This window comes from Thunnus thynnus, chromosome 17 (genome assembly GCF_963924715.1).
Source record: "Thunnus thynnus chromosome 17, fThuThy2.1, whole genome shotgun sequence".
Classification (NCBI taxonomy): domain Eukaryota; kingdom Metazoa; phylum Chordata; class Actinopteri; order Scombriformes; family Scombridae; genus Thunnus; species Thunnus thynnus.
In genome coordinates this window covers 2,409,938-2,428,911 of record NC_089533.1, presented here as the reverse complement: position 1 = coordinate 2,428,911, position 18,974 = coordinate 2,409,938, and the positions used below count along the sequence as shown (strand labels likewise).

The following is an 18,974-nucleotide window of genomic DNA, read 5'->3' as shown; positions in this document are numbered from 1 at the left end:
TTACAGGACGGTTTTAATTGGAGCAAATAACCCAGAGGGTCAGTGCACATCAGCTGAACAAGCAAAAATGTAAAATTTATGTAAATTTAACAAAATTTACAATAAAAAATAAAAGAAAGAAAAATGTATGACTGAGTTTAAGTAATTCCAAATAAGTTAAAATTTTATCTGTAATAAGAAAATTTCATAGTTCTTTCCATATAATTAACAGAAAATTACAGACTCGTAAACCAAATTACTAAAAGAAAGCAAATACGATGAAGAGTTGTATCATCAAATCACTTCATTATAATATTAAAATGTATTTTCAACAATTCAGTCACTTTTTTCAACTACAAATTTGTTTTTAAATCCTTTTATAATCATAAAGTTGCATATTTTATTCATTAATTTCTACATTTCTTAAGTTTTATTACTGGATTACAGATTTATCAATTGATAAATTGATTAAAACTTGTATTTTTGTTAATTGTTCAACTACTTTGAGTGACACAAATCAGCTGCAAATAAAGTTTAAAATCTAAATGTTCAAGCAGCAAAAAATGTGAATTTTCAAGTAAAACAGGTAAGAAAAGAACTGAGTGATGATGAATATTATCCAGTGTCCATTTATTTATTTATCATTCACTACTTTAACTCTAAACATTTTTTTTTTAAGAAATTCAAGTATTTGTTGGGAACACAAGTCAAAAAACAAACAAAACTTTTTGCTAAAACGAAGACAAAACATCAGTTTAAAACATTAGTTTCATATTTATAATAATAATAATAAACACATCAAGTTTCTTTTCATATAAGAAAACGAGTCTAATCTCTATAGATGACCAGCCGTCTGTCTGTCTGCTCCACACAGACTCCACTTCAACGTCTATTGGCAAAAAACGGAACAGACGAGAGCTCTAAACGCACTCATCAGCTCTTCTCTGAGCGGAGCGCCGGGGAGGGAAGGACCGAACACAGGCCATCGAGTTTAAAAACTGTTCCTAACCTGGAAGGACCTCTACTAAACACAACAACAGAAACAAAAAGAAAGAAAAGAAGAAAGTCCAGAGGGGAGAAGCTGTGATAAATTGTTCCCTAAATTAGTAAATTTGTGCCTCAAATTAAACATTTTTCTGGTTTTAGCTTCTTCAATGTGATGATTTTCTGCTTTTCTTTGTTTTATATCATCGTAAACTGAATATATTTGCATTTTGAACTGTTGGTTAAACAAAATAAGACCTTAGAAAACATCAACTTGGACTCTGGAAAACTCATTTTTCATGATTTTCTGATTAAAAATATTAATCGGTTTTGAAAATATTTAGTTGCTGGGTCCTAGTTTCACATTTCAGACCCTCAAATTAATAATTTCTGCAGGTTAACGATGCACTTTCATCCTGCGATGTGAAAAAAATATTACATAACGTTGTGTTGATTAAATGTGCCAAAAAATCTCCAAGATCAAAACTTTAAATCCAGGAACTATAGTGGGAATGTGAGGTCAATGTACGAGGGAACTAATTAAATAATTAATCTTTTTTTTTTGTAATTTGAGGACACAAATTACACCAGTAAGTTTATCTCAAGTAACAACATTTCATTTATATTTAAAAAAAAACAAAACATTGCCACTTTAAAACCTCCATAAATGTAACATATAAACTGATCAGTGCAGGAATTCGTTTCCTTCTGTCGGCTTCTCAGTTTTTGTACTTTCAGGGAACAATTTATCAAAATCAGAGCTGCAACGGTTAGTCGATTAATTAATTAGTCGACTGGCAGAAAATTAAATCAGCAACAATTTTGATACGTTTTAATTCTCTTAAGCAAAAAATGGCAAAAATGTGTGTATATTTCCTAGTTTTCTACGACATTATACTGAATATCTTTGGACTGTTATCTGGACAAAACAAGACATTTGTAGACATCAGCTTGGACTCTGAGAACACGTCAGAACAATTTTCTGACATTTTATAGACCAAACGATTAATCGACAGTGAAGATGCTCGTTTAGTTGCAGCTCTAATTGAATCGTTTTCCCGCCGCTGGGGCTTTGTAAAAAATCTAATTAGATCACAACAAACAAAAACAAAACTCTAATAAAATCACTTCCTAAGATGAATTAAATAAAATTACCACAAAATGTACGTTTGTGTCATTGTTGACAAACTCAACCATTGCACAGCATTCAAACTCAAATGCTCTCCATGGGATAATAAATATACACATGCAGATATACAAGTCAGGTACTCCGACAGTCTCCGTGCTCACAGAGACTCGCTGTGTGTTCCTGTAGAAGAGGAGCTGAGGTTTCAGGGGTTAAGAATCAGGAAACTGTGAGGAGGGACCAGCGAGGAGGGACGGCCCCTCGTGACGCCCGGCGGCTCCGCAGCCCCGCCTGCTGGAGGTTCAGGTGATGCACAAAAAAAACAAACAAACAAACAAAAAAAAAAAACCAAAACAAAAAACAAAACTTTGACCACAGCTTCTCAACCTTTCAAACACGTGATCCAGGAACTGAGCAGCCACAGGAACTCAACCAGGAACTACAAGTCCCTTCAGTGTGTTTGAGCTTCCACCAAAACCTCGTTAATATTTTAACTAAATAAACCAAAAGCGGACTAAAAAGCAACAGCGGTTTGGTGGTTAGAGGCAGATTTTAGCACATGATGAGAAACTTTTCTTGATGTTTGAGTGTTTCTGTGGCCAGTGTCCGGCACCGTCGGCTCTGGTCGACTCTTACTGTAAAAGTTCCTGAGATCCTAAAAAGGTTCCTGGCAAAGTTCCTGCAGTCAAAAAGGGCCAAAAGGGGGGATCTGCTAAACAAACTCAGTTTAAAAAAAAAGGACCAAGCTGACAGTTTCACATGTTTCACTGCATTAACTACACATCTGTATGTGTAACAATCTGTAAGTCATCAGCTTCAAGTTATTTTGAAGATGATCTCCTGCGTCCTCGTTGGCTGCTGTTCATTTCTAAGAACATTAGAGCTGCAGAAAATTAATTGGAGAATCTTTTCTTAGTATTTCTTAAGCAGAAATAATTTAGCTGGTTGCAGCAAAAATGTCATGATTTAAATATTTTCGGTGTCAAACATGACATGTTTTAGATGGTTGACCTGACAAAACAAAACCTCTGAAAACACGTCGATGAGCTGGAACACATCGTAACAGACGGTATCGTCAGAGACTGTAAACTTGCTGCAGATGTTTTGTGATTTCAGAAAAAATGCTGAACATTTCTAATAAAAACAAACAAAAGCAAATTCTCACTTCAAATGTTTGTTTTTTTATGCCAAAGAGAGTGAAAGTGACGTCCCAGAGACTGAACACACTGCCTATGATCTGACTGTAATGTTGCATTTTTGATCCGCTTACTGCTGACAGTGTGCAGACTTCTGCATTTTGCATGATTTCATTTTCCTACACACCTGTCTACCAGGTGAGAATTACACAACACATTAATTTAACATCAATGTTCGCCTACTGCTCTGAGTCTTATGTTGATTTTCTAAAAACATAATTGTAGCATTTTTATACAACTTACAATCAGGGACAAATTGAGTGTCCTTGAATGTTTACCATGCGAGGCAGCTGGATTCACAAGAATCCATCTCGTCAGGGTTCAAGTTAACCAACATCGGTTCGGACCAATCAGCGTCCTGTGAGGAACTAACGGCGGTGGTTCAGGTGAGAGATGCTTCATCCAATCACCTGCCTTCCCTTTTCCAAACAGTTTCCATGGACGACTTCTTGGATGGTTCTGTGTAACAAACCATCCGGTGCGTCAGGTTGCTTGAACGCACCATAAAATAAAGATGCTGACAGTGAAGCCGAGACAATTACTCGATGGACAGAAGATTAACAATCATCAATTGTAGCACTTATATGAATTACAATCAGGGACAAATTGAGTGTTCTTGAATGTTTACCAATGCGAAGCAGCTGGATTCACAAGAATCCATCTCTTCAGTTCAAGTTAACCAACAGTAGTTGGGACCTAATGGCGTCCTGTGAGGAACAAACCATCCGGCGCGTCAGGTTGCTTGAACGCACCACAGCCGAGAAAATTTTCCAACAGTTTCTGGCTTTGACAAAATAAAAGACGCTGACAGTGAAGCTGAAACAATTATCAATCAATCATCAATTGTTTTATGGTCATTTTTAAATAAAAAATGGCAAAAATTCTCTGGTTCCAAATGTGTTTATTTGCTGGTCATTAACTGAAGCTCTTTGGGTTTTTAGTCCCACAAAATGAACTATTTTAACCTTCCTGTTGTCCTCGGGTCAAATTTGACCCGTTTTCATATGTTTTTATATCAGAAATATGGATTTCTTTCATCTAATTGCCTGAAAATCACATGGATGGTTCAATACCACGCACTTTGCAAGTAAAAGTAATGATCACTACTTTCATTGAATTTTGAGTTTTATTAAAATTTATAGCATCTGTGGATGTTGTCCACAGACAACAGGAGGCTTACGATTTTAACTTGAGTGTTTTTTTGTTGTTGTTGTTTTTTTAGACAAAATTAGTAAATCAATTATAAAAAATAATGTCTAGTTGCAGCCATAGTTTCTAGTTTAAAGGATCATCAATCTGCAGGAAGTTTCAAGTCTCTTGCTTCCAGGATGGTTAGGTAAACTGTAAAGTTTGTAGTTAAGGCGTAAAACATGCGAAGCCACCAGTGTGGTCACTTAACATTTTACTAAGTGTAAATGATGCTAATTAGCTTGACTACAGCATTAAAATGTTTGACTTTATCTGCCAGTTTGCCGCCACAGAGAGTCGACACTCTTGACGTGTCGATTCGGACTCTGTTGTTTACTGATTTTAGCTGAGTCATCGTCCTGATGATCCAAACCAAGATCAATACTGATGCATCCTTATTTATATATATATGTATGTAGGTTTATACAGTTCATAGTCTACAAATTGGACACCTGAGCCTTAAACTGAACAGGAACCAAAACAACAAACCAAAGAAAAGTAACAGACAAATAAACCAAAAAACAAAAACAAAAAAAAAAACAGCAGCATTTCACCGACAACATCCCGTTCTCTCAAACCCCTCACGCTGATTCTGAGCTGCGGGGGGGTGAGAGACGAGGAGCGAGCACGAGGTAAAAGAAGTCAATGAATCTGGAGGAATGACGTTAAAGTTGCAGTACGTTACGGGAGGGTTTCAGTTTATAGATATGCACATGTCCCGCGTGCACCCCCGGAGTCCTCAGCCTTCAGTTCGGTTTTTTTTTTTTTTTGACCCTCCTCCAGGGTTTGAGGTAACCAAGACCGCCACGGACGCACAGAGGGCTCGCTTTCAACACAAATCATTAGGTGGAGACACACACACACACTCTTCAACAAACACTCAATAAATTAAGAAATTTAAAAAAAAAAAAAAAAAAAAAAACACCGTCACTTCCTCTTTCTCTCTCCGCTGGTGGGACAAAAAAGTCGAGGCCGAGGAGGTCAGCAGGAAAATAAAAACACTCGGGGAATTGTTTTTTGGGGCGAGAACACGAGATGTGTTTGAAACGGGAAGAAAAAGCTGCCAAATATTTGTGGTTTTGGCATCTTTCGCTCTGCTGAACACCATTTCATGACGACTTGAACGCTGACATTTCCTGTCAAATTTCAAAAAAAAAAAAGTTTTGTGAATGACGGCTTTCTTTACTGGTTAAACTGGTCGTGTCTAGATGGTAGTCTGGGAAGACCCGCCTTACTTACTCCCTGCCTCTGGTTGGCTAGTACTCGTTGCCTTCATTGGTTAGGTCGGTTAGGTTTCAGGCATGAGGAGTGAGGTGGTTGACGTCCAAATCTAAAGGTTATCATCTAGACACGACCCATTAAACTCTCTCTCTCTCTTATTTCCCAGCATTCTCTCCTGCTGAATGTGATTTTTCTGAAAAGAGGTTAGAGTGGTCAAAACAACACTGATCCGGGATCTGACATTTTTTAAACTCACTCACCACGAGGTTAAAGAAGCCAGGAGAAGAAAAAAAAAAAACAACAACAACATCAACTGTATATGGAACGTTGAAACCTGCTACATCTGATAAATTGCATTATTGTCGCCACGTTCGGCGTGCGAGACACCGAGCGACGGAAACACAGTGAGTGATGTGTTCAAATGCATCTAAAAACAAAGAGGAAAACCTTGGCGGTGTTTGGCGGTTAATGATGAAGCTGTTGAGAAACCGGTTGGCAAAGAGAGCACGCTCAGTGTGTTGTGTTCCCCCGGTGTGTTCACCGCTTTTTTTTTAAAATTAAACCATATTGCACAGGGCTGGAATGACTTCAAAAATCAACTAAGCAACAATTCTACCAAACAATTAAAACCATTATTCCTTAAATGTCTCTACTAACATAGATGGAAAATCCAATCTAGTACCGAGTTCAGTTCCTCTTCCTAAAGTTTCCTCCTCAAGCACTTCAGCAGCATTTTGTTGGTTTTTTTTGTGGTTTTTTTGTGTTTTTTTTAAATCAGCACCGAAAACGCCTTGAGCATCAGCCGTTTGGGTCTTTTCAAGAGTTAAGCGGTAGTTTTGATATTCGGGAAACTTGTAGGATTTCACTTGTGGAGGAGAGAAAAATAAAAACGATGAGGGTTTTCAGAAGGAGGTCGGATGCGTTGTTTCCCCTCCGCATCTCGCCGGATGATCCAAACAAAAACAAAACAAAAACAAAAATTTAAAAAATGACCTAATCTCTTCGGTATTTTCAGACGGCCGATGAAATCCTTTCTCAAAACTGCTGTTGCTCCTCGAGGCGGAGAGAGGAGAACCGTTCATCTCTCCTCCTTCCTGGACACCTTGGAGGAGTGCCACGCGGTGGACCTGAAGACGCAAACAGACGCAAAGATGATGAAACTCAAGAGGAGTGAAAGTCTCAAGCTGATTGGTTTAAGTAAGAAAAACCTGAGAGAGGAAAGACGTTCAGGGAAAACAGACAAAATGGTGATATTTTTTTCTGTGAGATGAGCTTTGAGTTTTGACCTGCAGGAGGCGCTAGATAATTCTCTGTAGGTTCATCACTACGAGCCACAACCAACACATAACGTATTATAAAAACATACAGATTAAAGCTGCTTTGGGTAACAGACTGAAACAGCCTGATTATCAGCTCAGACTCTTCCTCTCTTACCTGATGAAGGTCTTGAAGGCAGCACTCTGAGGGTTGATGCACAGCGGCACTCGTTTGCCCTGCTGGTGCTCCGTGATGAAGCGATGGATTAACTCTGATGTCGGGACAGAAAAGGAAAAGACGTCAGACACCAGTATACCAGTAGACATACATACAGAAACCAGCAGGAACTGAGGCCCACATCTATTTTGATCATTGATTCATCGTTTCAGTCTCTTTTTTTCCAAGAAAAATAAATAAATCTTTTGATTGTTTTCGGTTCTGAAATGTGAAACTTGGCTGCTTTTTTCAGTTTAGTTTGAGACGGTTTGTCAAACAACAAATTAAGTTTTATGACATCGACTTGTTCGTGTACTTTGTTTTTTTTTTTTTTACTGTTTTTTGATATTTTCTTGACTAAATGATTAAGAAAATAATCAGCAGATAATGAAAATAATTGTTAGCAGCAGCCCTAAAAATATATATTTATCACAGCATCAACATGCAGGTGATGTCTGATGTCACATAAAACCAACTTGACAAGTCAGTTTAGTTCTAAAACATTAAGGCTGCATCAGTCGATAAAGAATCTACTTTCATTCTGTCAGTCGAGTCGCTGCCTTGTTTTCACTCCGTCACTACACAGTAACGCAGCGAGACAGGCCATAAACTGTTACAGATTCTTGTCTCTAAATGACTTAAACAGAGACGGAGGACAGCGAGACACAGAGCGACTGTTTCCTGCTCTGACTCTGACGCTCTCGGCTCTGAGAGTTAAATTCAGACGCGTTCCAGCGTCTCCACCGACCGGCGCCGTCAGCAGCCAATCAGCAGAGACGCTCTGTGGTGCGTTTGGATTTTATAACTGAAGTCTTATGACGGAGTATAAACTGAGTCTTACAGGTTAAACATGTAGCTGTTCTCTGCAGGTGCGCTTGATTTGACTGTAACTGTGGTAACCGGGTGGAGACATGAATGATATTTGTCATTGTGTTGAAGAAAGAAGCAAATTAATAATGTAAAGTCGTTTAGTATGTTAGCAGATAAGAAGGTATTATATGTAGGTCATCAGTCTGAGGTGTCGACTGAGACACTAAAATATTATATATTTATATAATCAATCAGTTACAGCTTGTTGTAAACTAGTGAACATCTCTTTAATCTGATATCTGTGCATCATGTGCTGCTGTCGGGTCACATGACCTCCTCATAAATATTCCCACCTGTGAGTGTGCAGCAGGCTGGGTCAACCCATCAGGACTGAGACTTTTTAAGTGTATCAACTACAGACGGTGATATCAACAGGAAATTAAAAAACAGGTGATCAATATGGAGGTAGCGTCCCTCCATCAGACGGCGTCCTACCTTTCCCCTGCCACACAGACAGCAGGCTGTTCTCGTAGCTGTGGCTGAACGGCCGCTCGGCTACCGGCTCAAAGTCCCGGGTGTAAACTCGGCCGCTGGGAACGGAGTAGCAGCACTGACACATGCAGGTGTGGTAGCGCAGACGCCCTTCATCCAGGTATGGGTGGGAGAGAGCGTCGCTGCCGGAGATCCTCTTCGCCTGCACGTGAAACACACCGAGCTGTTAGTACGTACGTATTTACACCCTCGTCAGACATCGACAGAACTTGATTCACACCGACAGAAACGCAGCATCTGTTTGTTTGTGTCGTCCGGACTCACCGGATCAAAGACCAGCATCCGACAGAGCAGGTGCACCGCCTCGTGTGTGGCTCCGTCAGACAGCATGTAGAGCACCGACAGCGACGGCTGACGACCAGAAAACACGAGCAGCAGGTTAATGCAACACATCTTACAGAGGTTAGTCAGCAGTAAACAACAACAACAACAACAACACACATCCTGTATTTGTTTTTATTTATAGTTATGACTTATGATGATTATTTTCCTGTGAAGTTTAAAATGTACATTCATGTTTAAACACACAATATGTAATTTCAGCCGCTAGGGGTCTCAATCAAAACAATAACAAAAGACGGAGTGTGATGACGGTGTGAAGTAGCAAAGGATCATGGGAGTTGTTGTCTTCGTTGTTAAATAACCAGCTTCACCGGGATAGGATTACTCCAGTGTTCATCATTCAGGATGTTTTGTCCCCTTAGAGGGAAGATTCACTGCTAATCAATACAAAGTTGTTGTGAGTGATCAGCTTCATCCTATGATGAAACATGTCTGTCCTGATGGGAGTGGTCTCTTCCAGGACGGTTTGATGAGTATTAAAAGATGTGAATCTTATGTTATGACCTTCACAGTCACCAGATCTCATCATCATCATCATCATCATCACATGAGGAAGATCTTTTTAAAGAATGATGTTCGTCCCTCCAGAAGAGTCCAGAGACTGTAGGATCAATAACAAGGCTGAGACACAGATATGACCAGAGCTCGTCCTAAAGTTTGCCCCGAAAAATGTGTCTTTCTCCTTCCTGGAAATGTCGTGCAGGTATTCAGAGCTTTATGTTTGTTTTTTTTATATAAAAGTCATGATTTCTTAGAGATATGTTTGACTTATTAGAAGTTGTGAATAAATTAAACAGCAACAGACTGAAAGCATGATGGAAGGCTGAAGGTGCGTTTTTCAATATTTCGCTATGTCCACGTGTTGATATTTAACTACTGCAGGTTCTGTCGACACCCTCCTTGATCTGTTATTCGATCACCTTGGGGAAGGGCCTGATCAATATCAGGAACTGCTGATGCAGACGACGGCGCCAGAAGACCTGTGTGTGTTTTCCAGACTGAATAAAAGGAGGCAGCAGAAAGACTTCAAACCGACACACGTCACTGCATTCTGTTTCCTCCACTTATAGGTTAAAAAAGCTGATTATAATCTCATTTGGTCTGTTTAGTGTCAGCATCCATGTTTACATCACAGCATATAAAGCTTAAACTAATTGCATCCTTTGTTTTGTTGTATGTGTGCTTTTGGTTTTTAGTGTTAAACGGAGGACTTCCTGTTCTGTAAGCAGCAAAATGTCAGTGGTTTGTAATTACCATTTAATATCCCTTTAATACCCCCCCCCCCTCGGCCCCCGCCCACTGTAACCTCAGTGTGTTTCCAGCTGTTCCATGTGTAAATAGTATAAAACCTTAAAAAAAAAGCCATAAAAAGATGATATTTCTGGTTCTGCTGCATCGATTTTGATCCTTTTTTTCTTTAAACAGTCAATCATGAGTCCAACAACCTGCAAAACACGCGAAAAGTTATTCGGCGATTAAACGCCGACATATGTGAATCATGTGACTGAAGAGCTGAAAACATCAGATCTGTGTGGAGCGATGATGATGATGATGAGGAGACTGTAACCTTCCTCACATCAATACATGAAACTAACAGAAACGTCATATTTCCATCACGTTTTCCATCGTTTGAGCTTTGACTGTCTCTCTTTTAATGATCTCGTTTCTTCTTCTGCGACGGTTTAACGGCACCAACTGGAGTTTATCTGCTGATGTTCACACGACGGGAAACAAGCGATGATTTGAATTTTCTTAAACAATTTTCTGGAAATTCGGTTAAAATTTGCTCTAAATCCAGTTGGAAACCTGACTAATGTTACAGCAGCAGAGAGTTAGGACTCTGTGGGAGAATGTTTCAGAAGATAAACCAGTGTGTTGTTGGAGGAGTCAGTGTGGACGGACCACACAGTCACGTACTGGTTTGTGCGGCCCCCTCAGGATGTGGGCTCTGGCTCCTTCGCAGGCCGACGACAGCGCCGACAGAGGAGGAGTTCCCAGCAGGTCTGTGATCAGATCCAGCTGGAACCAGAAGAAGAGAAGAAGAAGCATGTTTAGAGAAGGAGCTGCTGTACGGAGGCTATATCCTGGTAAAACAGACAACGATCAGTCCATTAATCTGCGACTGTTTTGATAATGGGTTAATTGTTTAGTCATTTAACTTACAGCTTCTCAAATGTGAGTATTTGATGCTTTTGTTTGTTTTATATGACAATAAACTGAATATTTGTTTTGATTATTTTCATTATCGATTAGTTGTTTGATCCAGAAAATGGTGAAAATTGTCCACGACTGTTTCCCAAAGCTCAGGATGACGTCTTCAAATGTCTCGTTTTGTCTCCACCAACAATCTACAACCCAAAGACGTTCAGTTTGCTGTCAGAGAGACTAAAGAAACCAGAAAACATTCACACTTGAGAAGCTGGAATCAGAGAATTCTGACTTTTTTTCTTTATAAATGACTCAAAGTGATGAATAGATTATCAGAATAGTTGGAGATTAATTTAATAGTTGGCAACTATTTAGCATTGCTCACCATTTTCTGACATTTTATAGACAAAATGATTAAATTTATCAATAGAAATAGAAAAATAATCAGCAGATTAATCAATAATGACAATAACTGTACACAAACCTGCATATTCCAAACATTACATGGTGCTTTATACAGTAAACTTTAATTATAAAGGGTACGTCGCTGAGCTGTTCTCCACAGCAACACGTTGCTCAGACAGTCAGATAATAAACGGACGGATGTTCAGGACTTCCTGTTCAGGACTTCCTGTCCGGTAAAGCGTCGCCTGCTCTCACCTGCTGAATGGGGCTCTGAGCCTGGAAGAGGATGCGTCGTCCCAGCAGCTCTGCGAAGATGCAGCCTACTGACCAGACGTCGATGGCTGAGCCGTAGTGCCGGCAGCCCATCAGCACCTCGGGCGCTCGGTAGTACTGCGTCACCACCTCCTGGGTCATGTGACGCGACGGGTCCGGCTCCTCCACTCGCGCCAAGCCGAAATCACAAATCTAACCAGAGAGGAGCAGGAGGAGGGGAAACAATGTTGAAGGCATTTTTCAAACCCACTGTTGGTTTCTCTTGGTGCAAATTAAAGAAACATACTCTCTTTTCTGATTTTTTTAAAATTTATTTATATCCTGTTCTGATGTCGGATGTTAAACGTGGTCAAAGTTCCAAAACTTGAGGTGAACATATGTAGAAACGCTGCCTGCAAGTCAAAACTCAGGGCTTTAACCTGCTCTGAACGCTTCGTTTGGGACTGTTTTTTTCTACCTTGCACACATGCTCATAAACAGCTGTCTGTTCTGTAGCCTTGGTTGCTAAGGTGGTTGCTAAGGTGTTTCCATGTGTTGTTCAGCTCCAACATGTACGGATGGATTTGAGAAGTTGACATTTGGAGTAAAGAAGGAGAAAAAGAAGTGAAATCCTGCTACTATAGTTTGTTTACGTAGCCTCCGGAGCCGGAGGAAGCTTCCTGAAGCTGACCAATCAGAACAGACTGGGCTCATCAGGAGGCGGGCCTTAAAGAGACAGGAGCTAAAACGGCCTGTTTCAGACAGAGGCTGAACTGAGGGGCTGCATAAAGGACCAGTAGAAGATAAATAAGGAGTTTTTAACTGGAAATATATAAATATATATAAATACAGAGCTGGAAATGTGCAGAATATGTGTCCTTAAAGGGAATAATTGTTGCTTTGAGCATTTTAAGACTTCAGAAGGGGAAGCCTTTACTGGGAAAATGACAATAATCCTTCTGAACCACCACGACACTGTACAGCTGCTACTAACTGATGAGTCGATCAAAAGAAAATCAAACAACTATATTGATATTCGATTGATTGTATTGTATAATTGTATAAGCAAGTTTCCAAAGCAAAAATGTCCTAAATCTTGTAGTTGGAGCCTCCACAACCAGATGATTTGCTGTTATTGTCTTTCATATCATAATAAACTGAATATCTTTGTGTTCTGGACTGTTGGTCAGACAAAACAAAACATCTGATGATGTAAACAAGGACTCTAAAAAGGTCTAAAAAATGTCAAAATTATAAAAATGTTCACGTTTTCTCCAAGTGATAAATGCAGATTGACCTGCAGATTAATATTTGCTGCAGTGCATCACATCTGTGAACGAGTCGTGTGCAGATATTCTTCTTCACTTGATTTAATTAACAGACTCTTTTGGGGTTAAAACACGTCCTTAACCTAAATATCTGACAGCTCGTTACTTTATGCATCTGATAATCATCTCTGCCAGCAAAGCTTCAGGGCTGGAAACATACCGGGAGGCATTTCTCTCAGTATGATCTCAGTTTCTGAAGAGACCGTTGTTTGTTTAAAACACAGCAGACATGTCGGAGGTTTACCTTCAGCAGGCAGTTGCTGTTGACCAGCAGGTTTCCAGGTTTGATGTCTCTGTGCAGAATCCCAGCAGAGTGCAGGTACTTCAAACCTGAGCGACAGAAACAACAACAATCACATTTCTCCTCTCTGTCCTGCACATTAACCTCCAGCTGAACATATAAACAGGAAACTGCTGCAGTAATGGATGCAAAATTTAAGCACTTTCCCCTAATCGATTGATGTTGACGATCAATAGTCGAATATGAAGGAGATTTTTCTATGATAAAAACATTTTAACCACACACTCATGTTCACTGCAAAATCAGAGTACGTTATAGGGAAATATAGAAACAGATAAAGCAAGTTACTTGAATTATAAATGATGTAACACAAAACTGCGGCGCTCCCGTCTCTCGCCGTCCAGAAACAATCCTAAACATTTAACACGGCAAGCAAATCTTGCACGATACACATGTTGATGTATATTTCTCAGCCTTAGCAAGAAACTGTAATAACTTCCTTAAATAATTTAACCACAATGGTGTCCAAAAACATATCAGGCTGGAGCTGCGACTGCAATATTATGTATATTATTATTATTATTATTTCAGCTTCGGAGCGACGCCGGAGTATCATGGATATTATTATTATTATTATAAAAAGTTATGAATGATTAATTTAAAATTTGGCCATAACAACAGTCAGACTCCACCAAGCAAACAGCTCTGCACCATGAGGTGAAACCTAAACACAAAGTCTTATAATAAGAATATATTTTAATAACTACAGAAACACAAACGCTGTTCTAGCTCTGCAGCTGTAGAGCGGCGGCGGCGGCGGCGGCGGCTCACCTCGGAGGATCTGATAGAGGAAGACCTTGATGTGGTCGGTGGTGAGAGGCTGAGGAGACACGATCACTTTGTGGAGGTCGCTCTGCATCAGTTCTGTTATCACGTAGCTGCGGGGCGGTTTGCTGTCAAGGAAAACGCTCACACACACACACACACACACACACGGACTGACCTCCGCCTACATCAACACGCTGCTGCAGCGCCGAGCGCAGGGCTCGTTTTTTAGTTGTTGAGAAAAGGACACAGTTGCTTAACAACAAGTGTTATTAAAACATCATCATGTCACTGGATATTCACCAGTGGCCGGTCTCACATCTGCAGTGAGGAGCTGAATTTAGACCAGAGAGGAGCAGCTATATTAAGGGAATAAAAAGGAGGACATAACAGGGACAATTAATGAAGAGAAACTGGGACAGAAGGCGTGAGGAAGTAAATGTATGTGATAAGTGTGGAGGTATGCTGTCTGTACGGTGAGAATATTAAAACAAATGAACATTTTCTTTTTATGGACAAAGGATACATTTCCTCAAAGCAATCGATCTGTGGAGGCTGTAAAATATCCAGAGCTGACAACACCTGCATGAAAGGAGAACAACACCAGAAACAGAGAAGAGAATTAGTCCTCGGTCCTGTTTTGATCCCACATCACATCAAACCCCCCCCCGAACCCCCCCCCCCCTCCCTCCTTCCTCCTGTCTGCTCATTACATTGTCATGTTTGAAGAAGCACAGCATCCTCAGCTCTCTGAAGACCCTCTTACAGGAGACCAGGTTCTGGAAGACATTAGGCATCTTCTTCAAAGCCACCTTTCGACCGTCACGTGGATCCGTAACCGACCTGCCAGGAAACGACAGTCACAGACAGTTTAGTGACACAGATTTAGAAACAGTCGTTTTCCTGTGACGGTACAGGCTAGCAGGCTAACTGTGCATCATTTAGCCCGTTTACTACAACTTATGTATGTTTAATATTATTGGTAATAAGTCTTGAAAGCAGTAAAACTTGTTGTTGAGTTTGTTAATTGATGAGAGCAAACCTCCATTTGGTTGCCGTCATATTTATATGTTTGGTGAAAGTAGAGCTGCAACAATTCAATCAATCAACAGAAAATTAATCTGCTAACTATTTCTATAATCTATTTGCTGGTTTCAGCTTCTCAAATGTGATGATTTGATGTTTGTCCTCATCATACATGATATAAATCTGAATGTCTTTGGGTTTGAGGCTGCTGGTCGAACTAAACAAGACGTTGGACTGTGGGGGAAATATCACAAGATCAACACATTTTCACTATTTCCTGATGTTTTATAAAATAACTAAGAAAATAATGATTAGCGGCGGCCCTTGTTGAAAGTGCAGATTGATTTGAAAAGAACGATAACACAACTTAAAGGACGAGTTCACATGTTTTTAAGTGTCTTAAACGAACAGTCAGGAGTCTTAAATGTCTTTTTGTTACTGTTCTTCCACCGCAGCTCAACAGGGAAACACACAGAGAGGGATCTTCTGATGGTATGAAGAGGAGGAATCATCATGTTTCAGAGTTCATTTGGACACTTGAAAAATTGTGAACAATCCTTTAAGTACGAGCAGACGTGATCTGTGATGGATGACTTGTCTCAAGATGGGTTTTTTTACGTCTCTATGGAAATAAAAAGGAAAAGCTTCGGCTGCCTGGAAGGTGGGAAAACAGCAGACATTCCTCAAAACACTATGTGCTAAAAGATTAGCCGGAACGCACGGTACGTATTATTAATGGCTCAAACACGCAGAGTATGTCGGAGTCCTTAGAATTAGAATCATATTTACGCATAAAAGGAATCTGACTGTTTGTGGCTCTCGACGGAGTCACACGAAACACAACAATCTTCAGAAAGGAACATCTATGTACAGGCGAAACTGTTAACAGAATCATAGGATGAAGATGATCACTCAGAACAACTTTCTATTGATTAGCTGTGATTCTTCCCTCTGAGGGGACAAGTGGACCCAGACCATGCCAGCAAAATGTCCCCAAGAGCATCACAAACCCCCCTCACTGTAGGGGTCAAACATTCAGACCTGGACCAGGTTCTGTTGATGTACGCCACACATGCACTCACCCACTTGTCGAGAATATGGTGAGGGATGACTCATCTGACCATATCACTTTTCCCCCCACCTCTCTACAGACCAGTACCTGTGGGTTTTTGCACCACTGAACTCTCAGATGTGCGTTCATCTTCGTAATGAGGGGTTTATGCGCTGCAGCCCTGCTATAATATCCCTCTCTGTGTAATTGTTGACGGACTGTTCTTGCTGACACAGTCTGATCACGTCCTGCGTTGACATTCTCAGTCACCTGAGGAAGAGTTGCTCCTCTGCTTTTCCTTATATATATTTATATATATATATATATATATATATATATATATATATATATATATATATATATATATATCGCACTAATACATGAGCATCACAATCATCAAATGTGTGCTATCAACCATAATTTCCAACCCTATTCACTGACGTCTTCCCCATAGATCTAAACGCAGATGTCACTTCAGTCACTGTTCCCATTGAGACACAGTTGAGCTGCCATTCGTGCCCCAACAATGAACCCTCTTTCAGACTCACTTAGATATTTTCTTCATGCCGTCTTGATACAAAGTCAGAATCAACTGAGCCTGATCAGTATTTTTATAAAAGCCACAGATTGGATGTTAATTGCTTAATTGAACCATGCAGTGTACCTGTGTGAAAGCATCTGCATTCTTTATGTTTCTCCACTGATTAATTCGGGTTTTTCCTTTAATTTGTCACCTGTCTGTACACAGTAAGTGGTAATATACAGTATATACAGCCTGTTCAAATAGTAATTAATGAACTGTTTTGCACATTTTGTACTTTAAACTAAAATAAATATATATAATTTGCAGGCACAGTGGGTACCTTAGTAATCTTTTCTTACCAGACAACACCAAATGCGCCATAACCGATGGGGCGGTCCGGCTCCATCTCTGCAGGGCTGGGCACCTCGCTGGCCGGGTTGCTGTAAGGCTGAGGCACCGCAGCTCCGCCGCCGGTGCTCCCTCCGAGAGCTGTCGGGTGTCGGGGTGTCCCGGCCGGGGCAGTGGGTCCGGTCAGGCACGGTGTGGCGCTGAGGCCCGTGGAGGGGGCTCCGCAGGAGGAGTTGACACAGAAATACTTGTGGCCCAACTCGGAGCCCGGAAACAAGTCGCCACACACCGTCTGCCGGCCTGCGCCGTGAAATGCCATCCTCCGATCACCAAACCCCGATACAGGCCACTTCGTCTGGGCCGCACCAAGCTGCTGCTGCCCGGCTAGGCGCGGAGGAAACACCGCTCTTCTCTCAGCATGACCCGCTAGTTTCCTGTGCGTGCAAACAGGGGAGACTCTGCTGAGCATGATGTGTGATGTAAACAAGCCAAGATGAAGAAAGGCAAAGCTGCCGTGTTGCCACCGCAGCCAGGCCGAGGCTGGGTTATTATTCAGCCGAGATGTAAACACGGTGCAAGTCTGAAGCAGCTCGGTTAAAGCAGATTAAATCACCAACAGCTCCTGGATGTGTCGCAACAGCTAAAAAACACTTTCACCACCAAACCACATTTTTATTGCTGTCTCTGTTTTACATGTGCAGTTGAAAGTAGAGCAGCAGCGATTAATGGATCAACAGAAAATTAATCTGCAACTATTTTGATAATCGACTAATTGTTTGAGGCATTTTTGAGCCTCTCAAATGTGATGCTTTGATGCTTTTCCTCGCCATACATGACAGAAACTGAACATATTTGGGTTTGGGACTTCAGGTCGAACGAAACAAGACATTAGCTTTAGGAAAATAATCACAGGATCACCATATTTTTCACTATTAACTGATATTTTAATGAAACAATCAGCGAGCTAAGTTACCTTTGTTTGTAGCAGGCTGCACTTAGCTGGTTAGTAAAGCTAACTTCGCTAACAGTATCCGGCTAGCTATAAATAGTCGGTTTAAAGATTATTTAAAAATGTTTAAAAACGAAATGTTTAACCACACAAGCTGCAGAGTGAACATCATCAGCATAAACATGTGCATCAGCGTTATTGTCTTCCCGTTTGCTGCCGTGCTAACCAGCTAGCTATCGTGCTAACCAGCTAGCTATCGTGCTAACCAGCTGATGTCTGACCCACATAACCATCACCGGCCGGATACAGTGACCTACATATTTTAAAAAAGCGAACGTCCCCCTTATAACTTAATTTAAACAACTTACAATCCAAGCTCGGTTAAAGCAAAGATGGCATGGCTCGAAAACGCGTCTTGAAAAGGGCAAAAAAGCCGAGTTATAGATGCTGTTCGCCGGAGCTCCTGGAGCTAGCCTCAGCTAGCTTCTGCCTGCTCGCTAGCTGGCCATTGCGACGTGATATCCAGCGCAGAAGCGTCCTGTGAAGACCGTTTCTTGTGTTTTCTGAGGTGAAGTCTCATCCAGCAGAGCCTTAATGTTCAGTGTTGGAAAAAAAACCAACCGGGTTTCTGGTCGTCTTCACAGCGGCAGCTACAGCTAGCTGGCTAGCTTATCGAGTAGGAGGAGCTGGTGGAGCCGGTGGGGGAGGGTGAAGCTGTAAACAACCATAACTGTAACTTCAGATAAACCAGCAGCGCTGGAAAGTAACTAAGTACTGTACTCAAGTACAATTTTGAGGTACTTGTACTTTACTTGAGTATTTCCATGTGATGCTACTTTATACTTCCACTCCACTACATTTCAGAGGGAAATATTGTACTTTCTACTCCACTACATTTATTTGACAGCTTTAGTTACTTTTCAGATGAAGATTTGACACAATGGATAATATAACAAGCTTTTAAAATACAACACATTGTTAAAGATGAAACCAGTGGTTTCCAACCT

General features: G+C 40.7%; 1 protein-coding gene across 1 annotated transcript; it reads right to left on the bottom strand.

Moving 5' to 3' along the window:
* Positions 1 to 592: 592 nt before the first annotated feature.
* nlk1 (nemo-like kinase, type 1) lies at positions 593 to 18,683 on the bottom strand. The gene is made up of 12 exons (XM_067615697.1): positions 18,336 to 18,683; positions 17,030 to 17,452; positions 14,784 to 14,913; positions 14,597 to 14,652; positions 14,077 to 14,183; positions 13,249 to 13,334; positions 11,680 to 11,889; positions 10,789 to 10,890; positions 8,794 to 8,880; positions 8,473 to 8,671; positions 7,129 to 7,222; positions 593 to 6,821 (listed from the first exon to the last, which is right to left on the bottom strand). Exons 2-12 carry the CDS (start codon positions 17,335 to 17,337, stop codon positions 6,773 to 6,775), a joined length of 1,428 nt encoding a protein of 475 aa, XP_067471798.1. The 5' UTR covers positions 17,338 to 17,452; positions 18,336 to 18,683; the 3' UTR covers positions 593 to 6,772.
* Between the last annotated feature and the right edge of the window lie 291 nt (positions 18,684 to 18,974).

Bases quoted from the DNA above. Each gene is read 5' to 3' on its own strand.
- nlk1 (XM_067615697.1), bottom strand. From the start codon at position 17,337: ATGGCATTTCACGGCGCAGGCCGGCAGACGGTGTGTGGCGACTTGTTT. The intron at 13,335-14,076 runs GTGAGCCGCCGC...TCTGTCGCTCAG, and splicing joins CCTCTATCAGATCCTCCGAG to GTTTGAAGTACCTGCACTCT. The intron at 10,891-11,679 runs GTGAGAGCAGGC...TTCTGGTTCCAG, and splicing joins CTCAGAGCCCCATTCAGCAG to CTGGATCTGATCACAGACCT.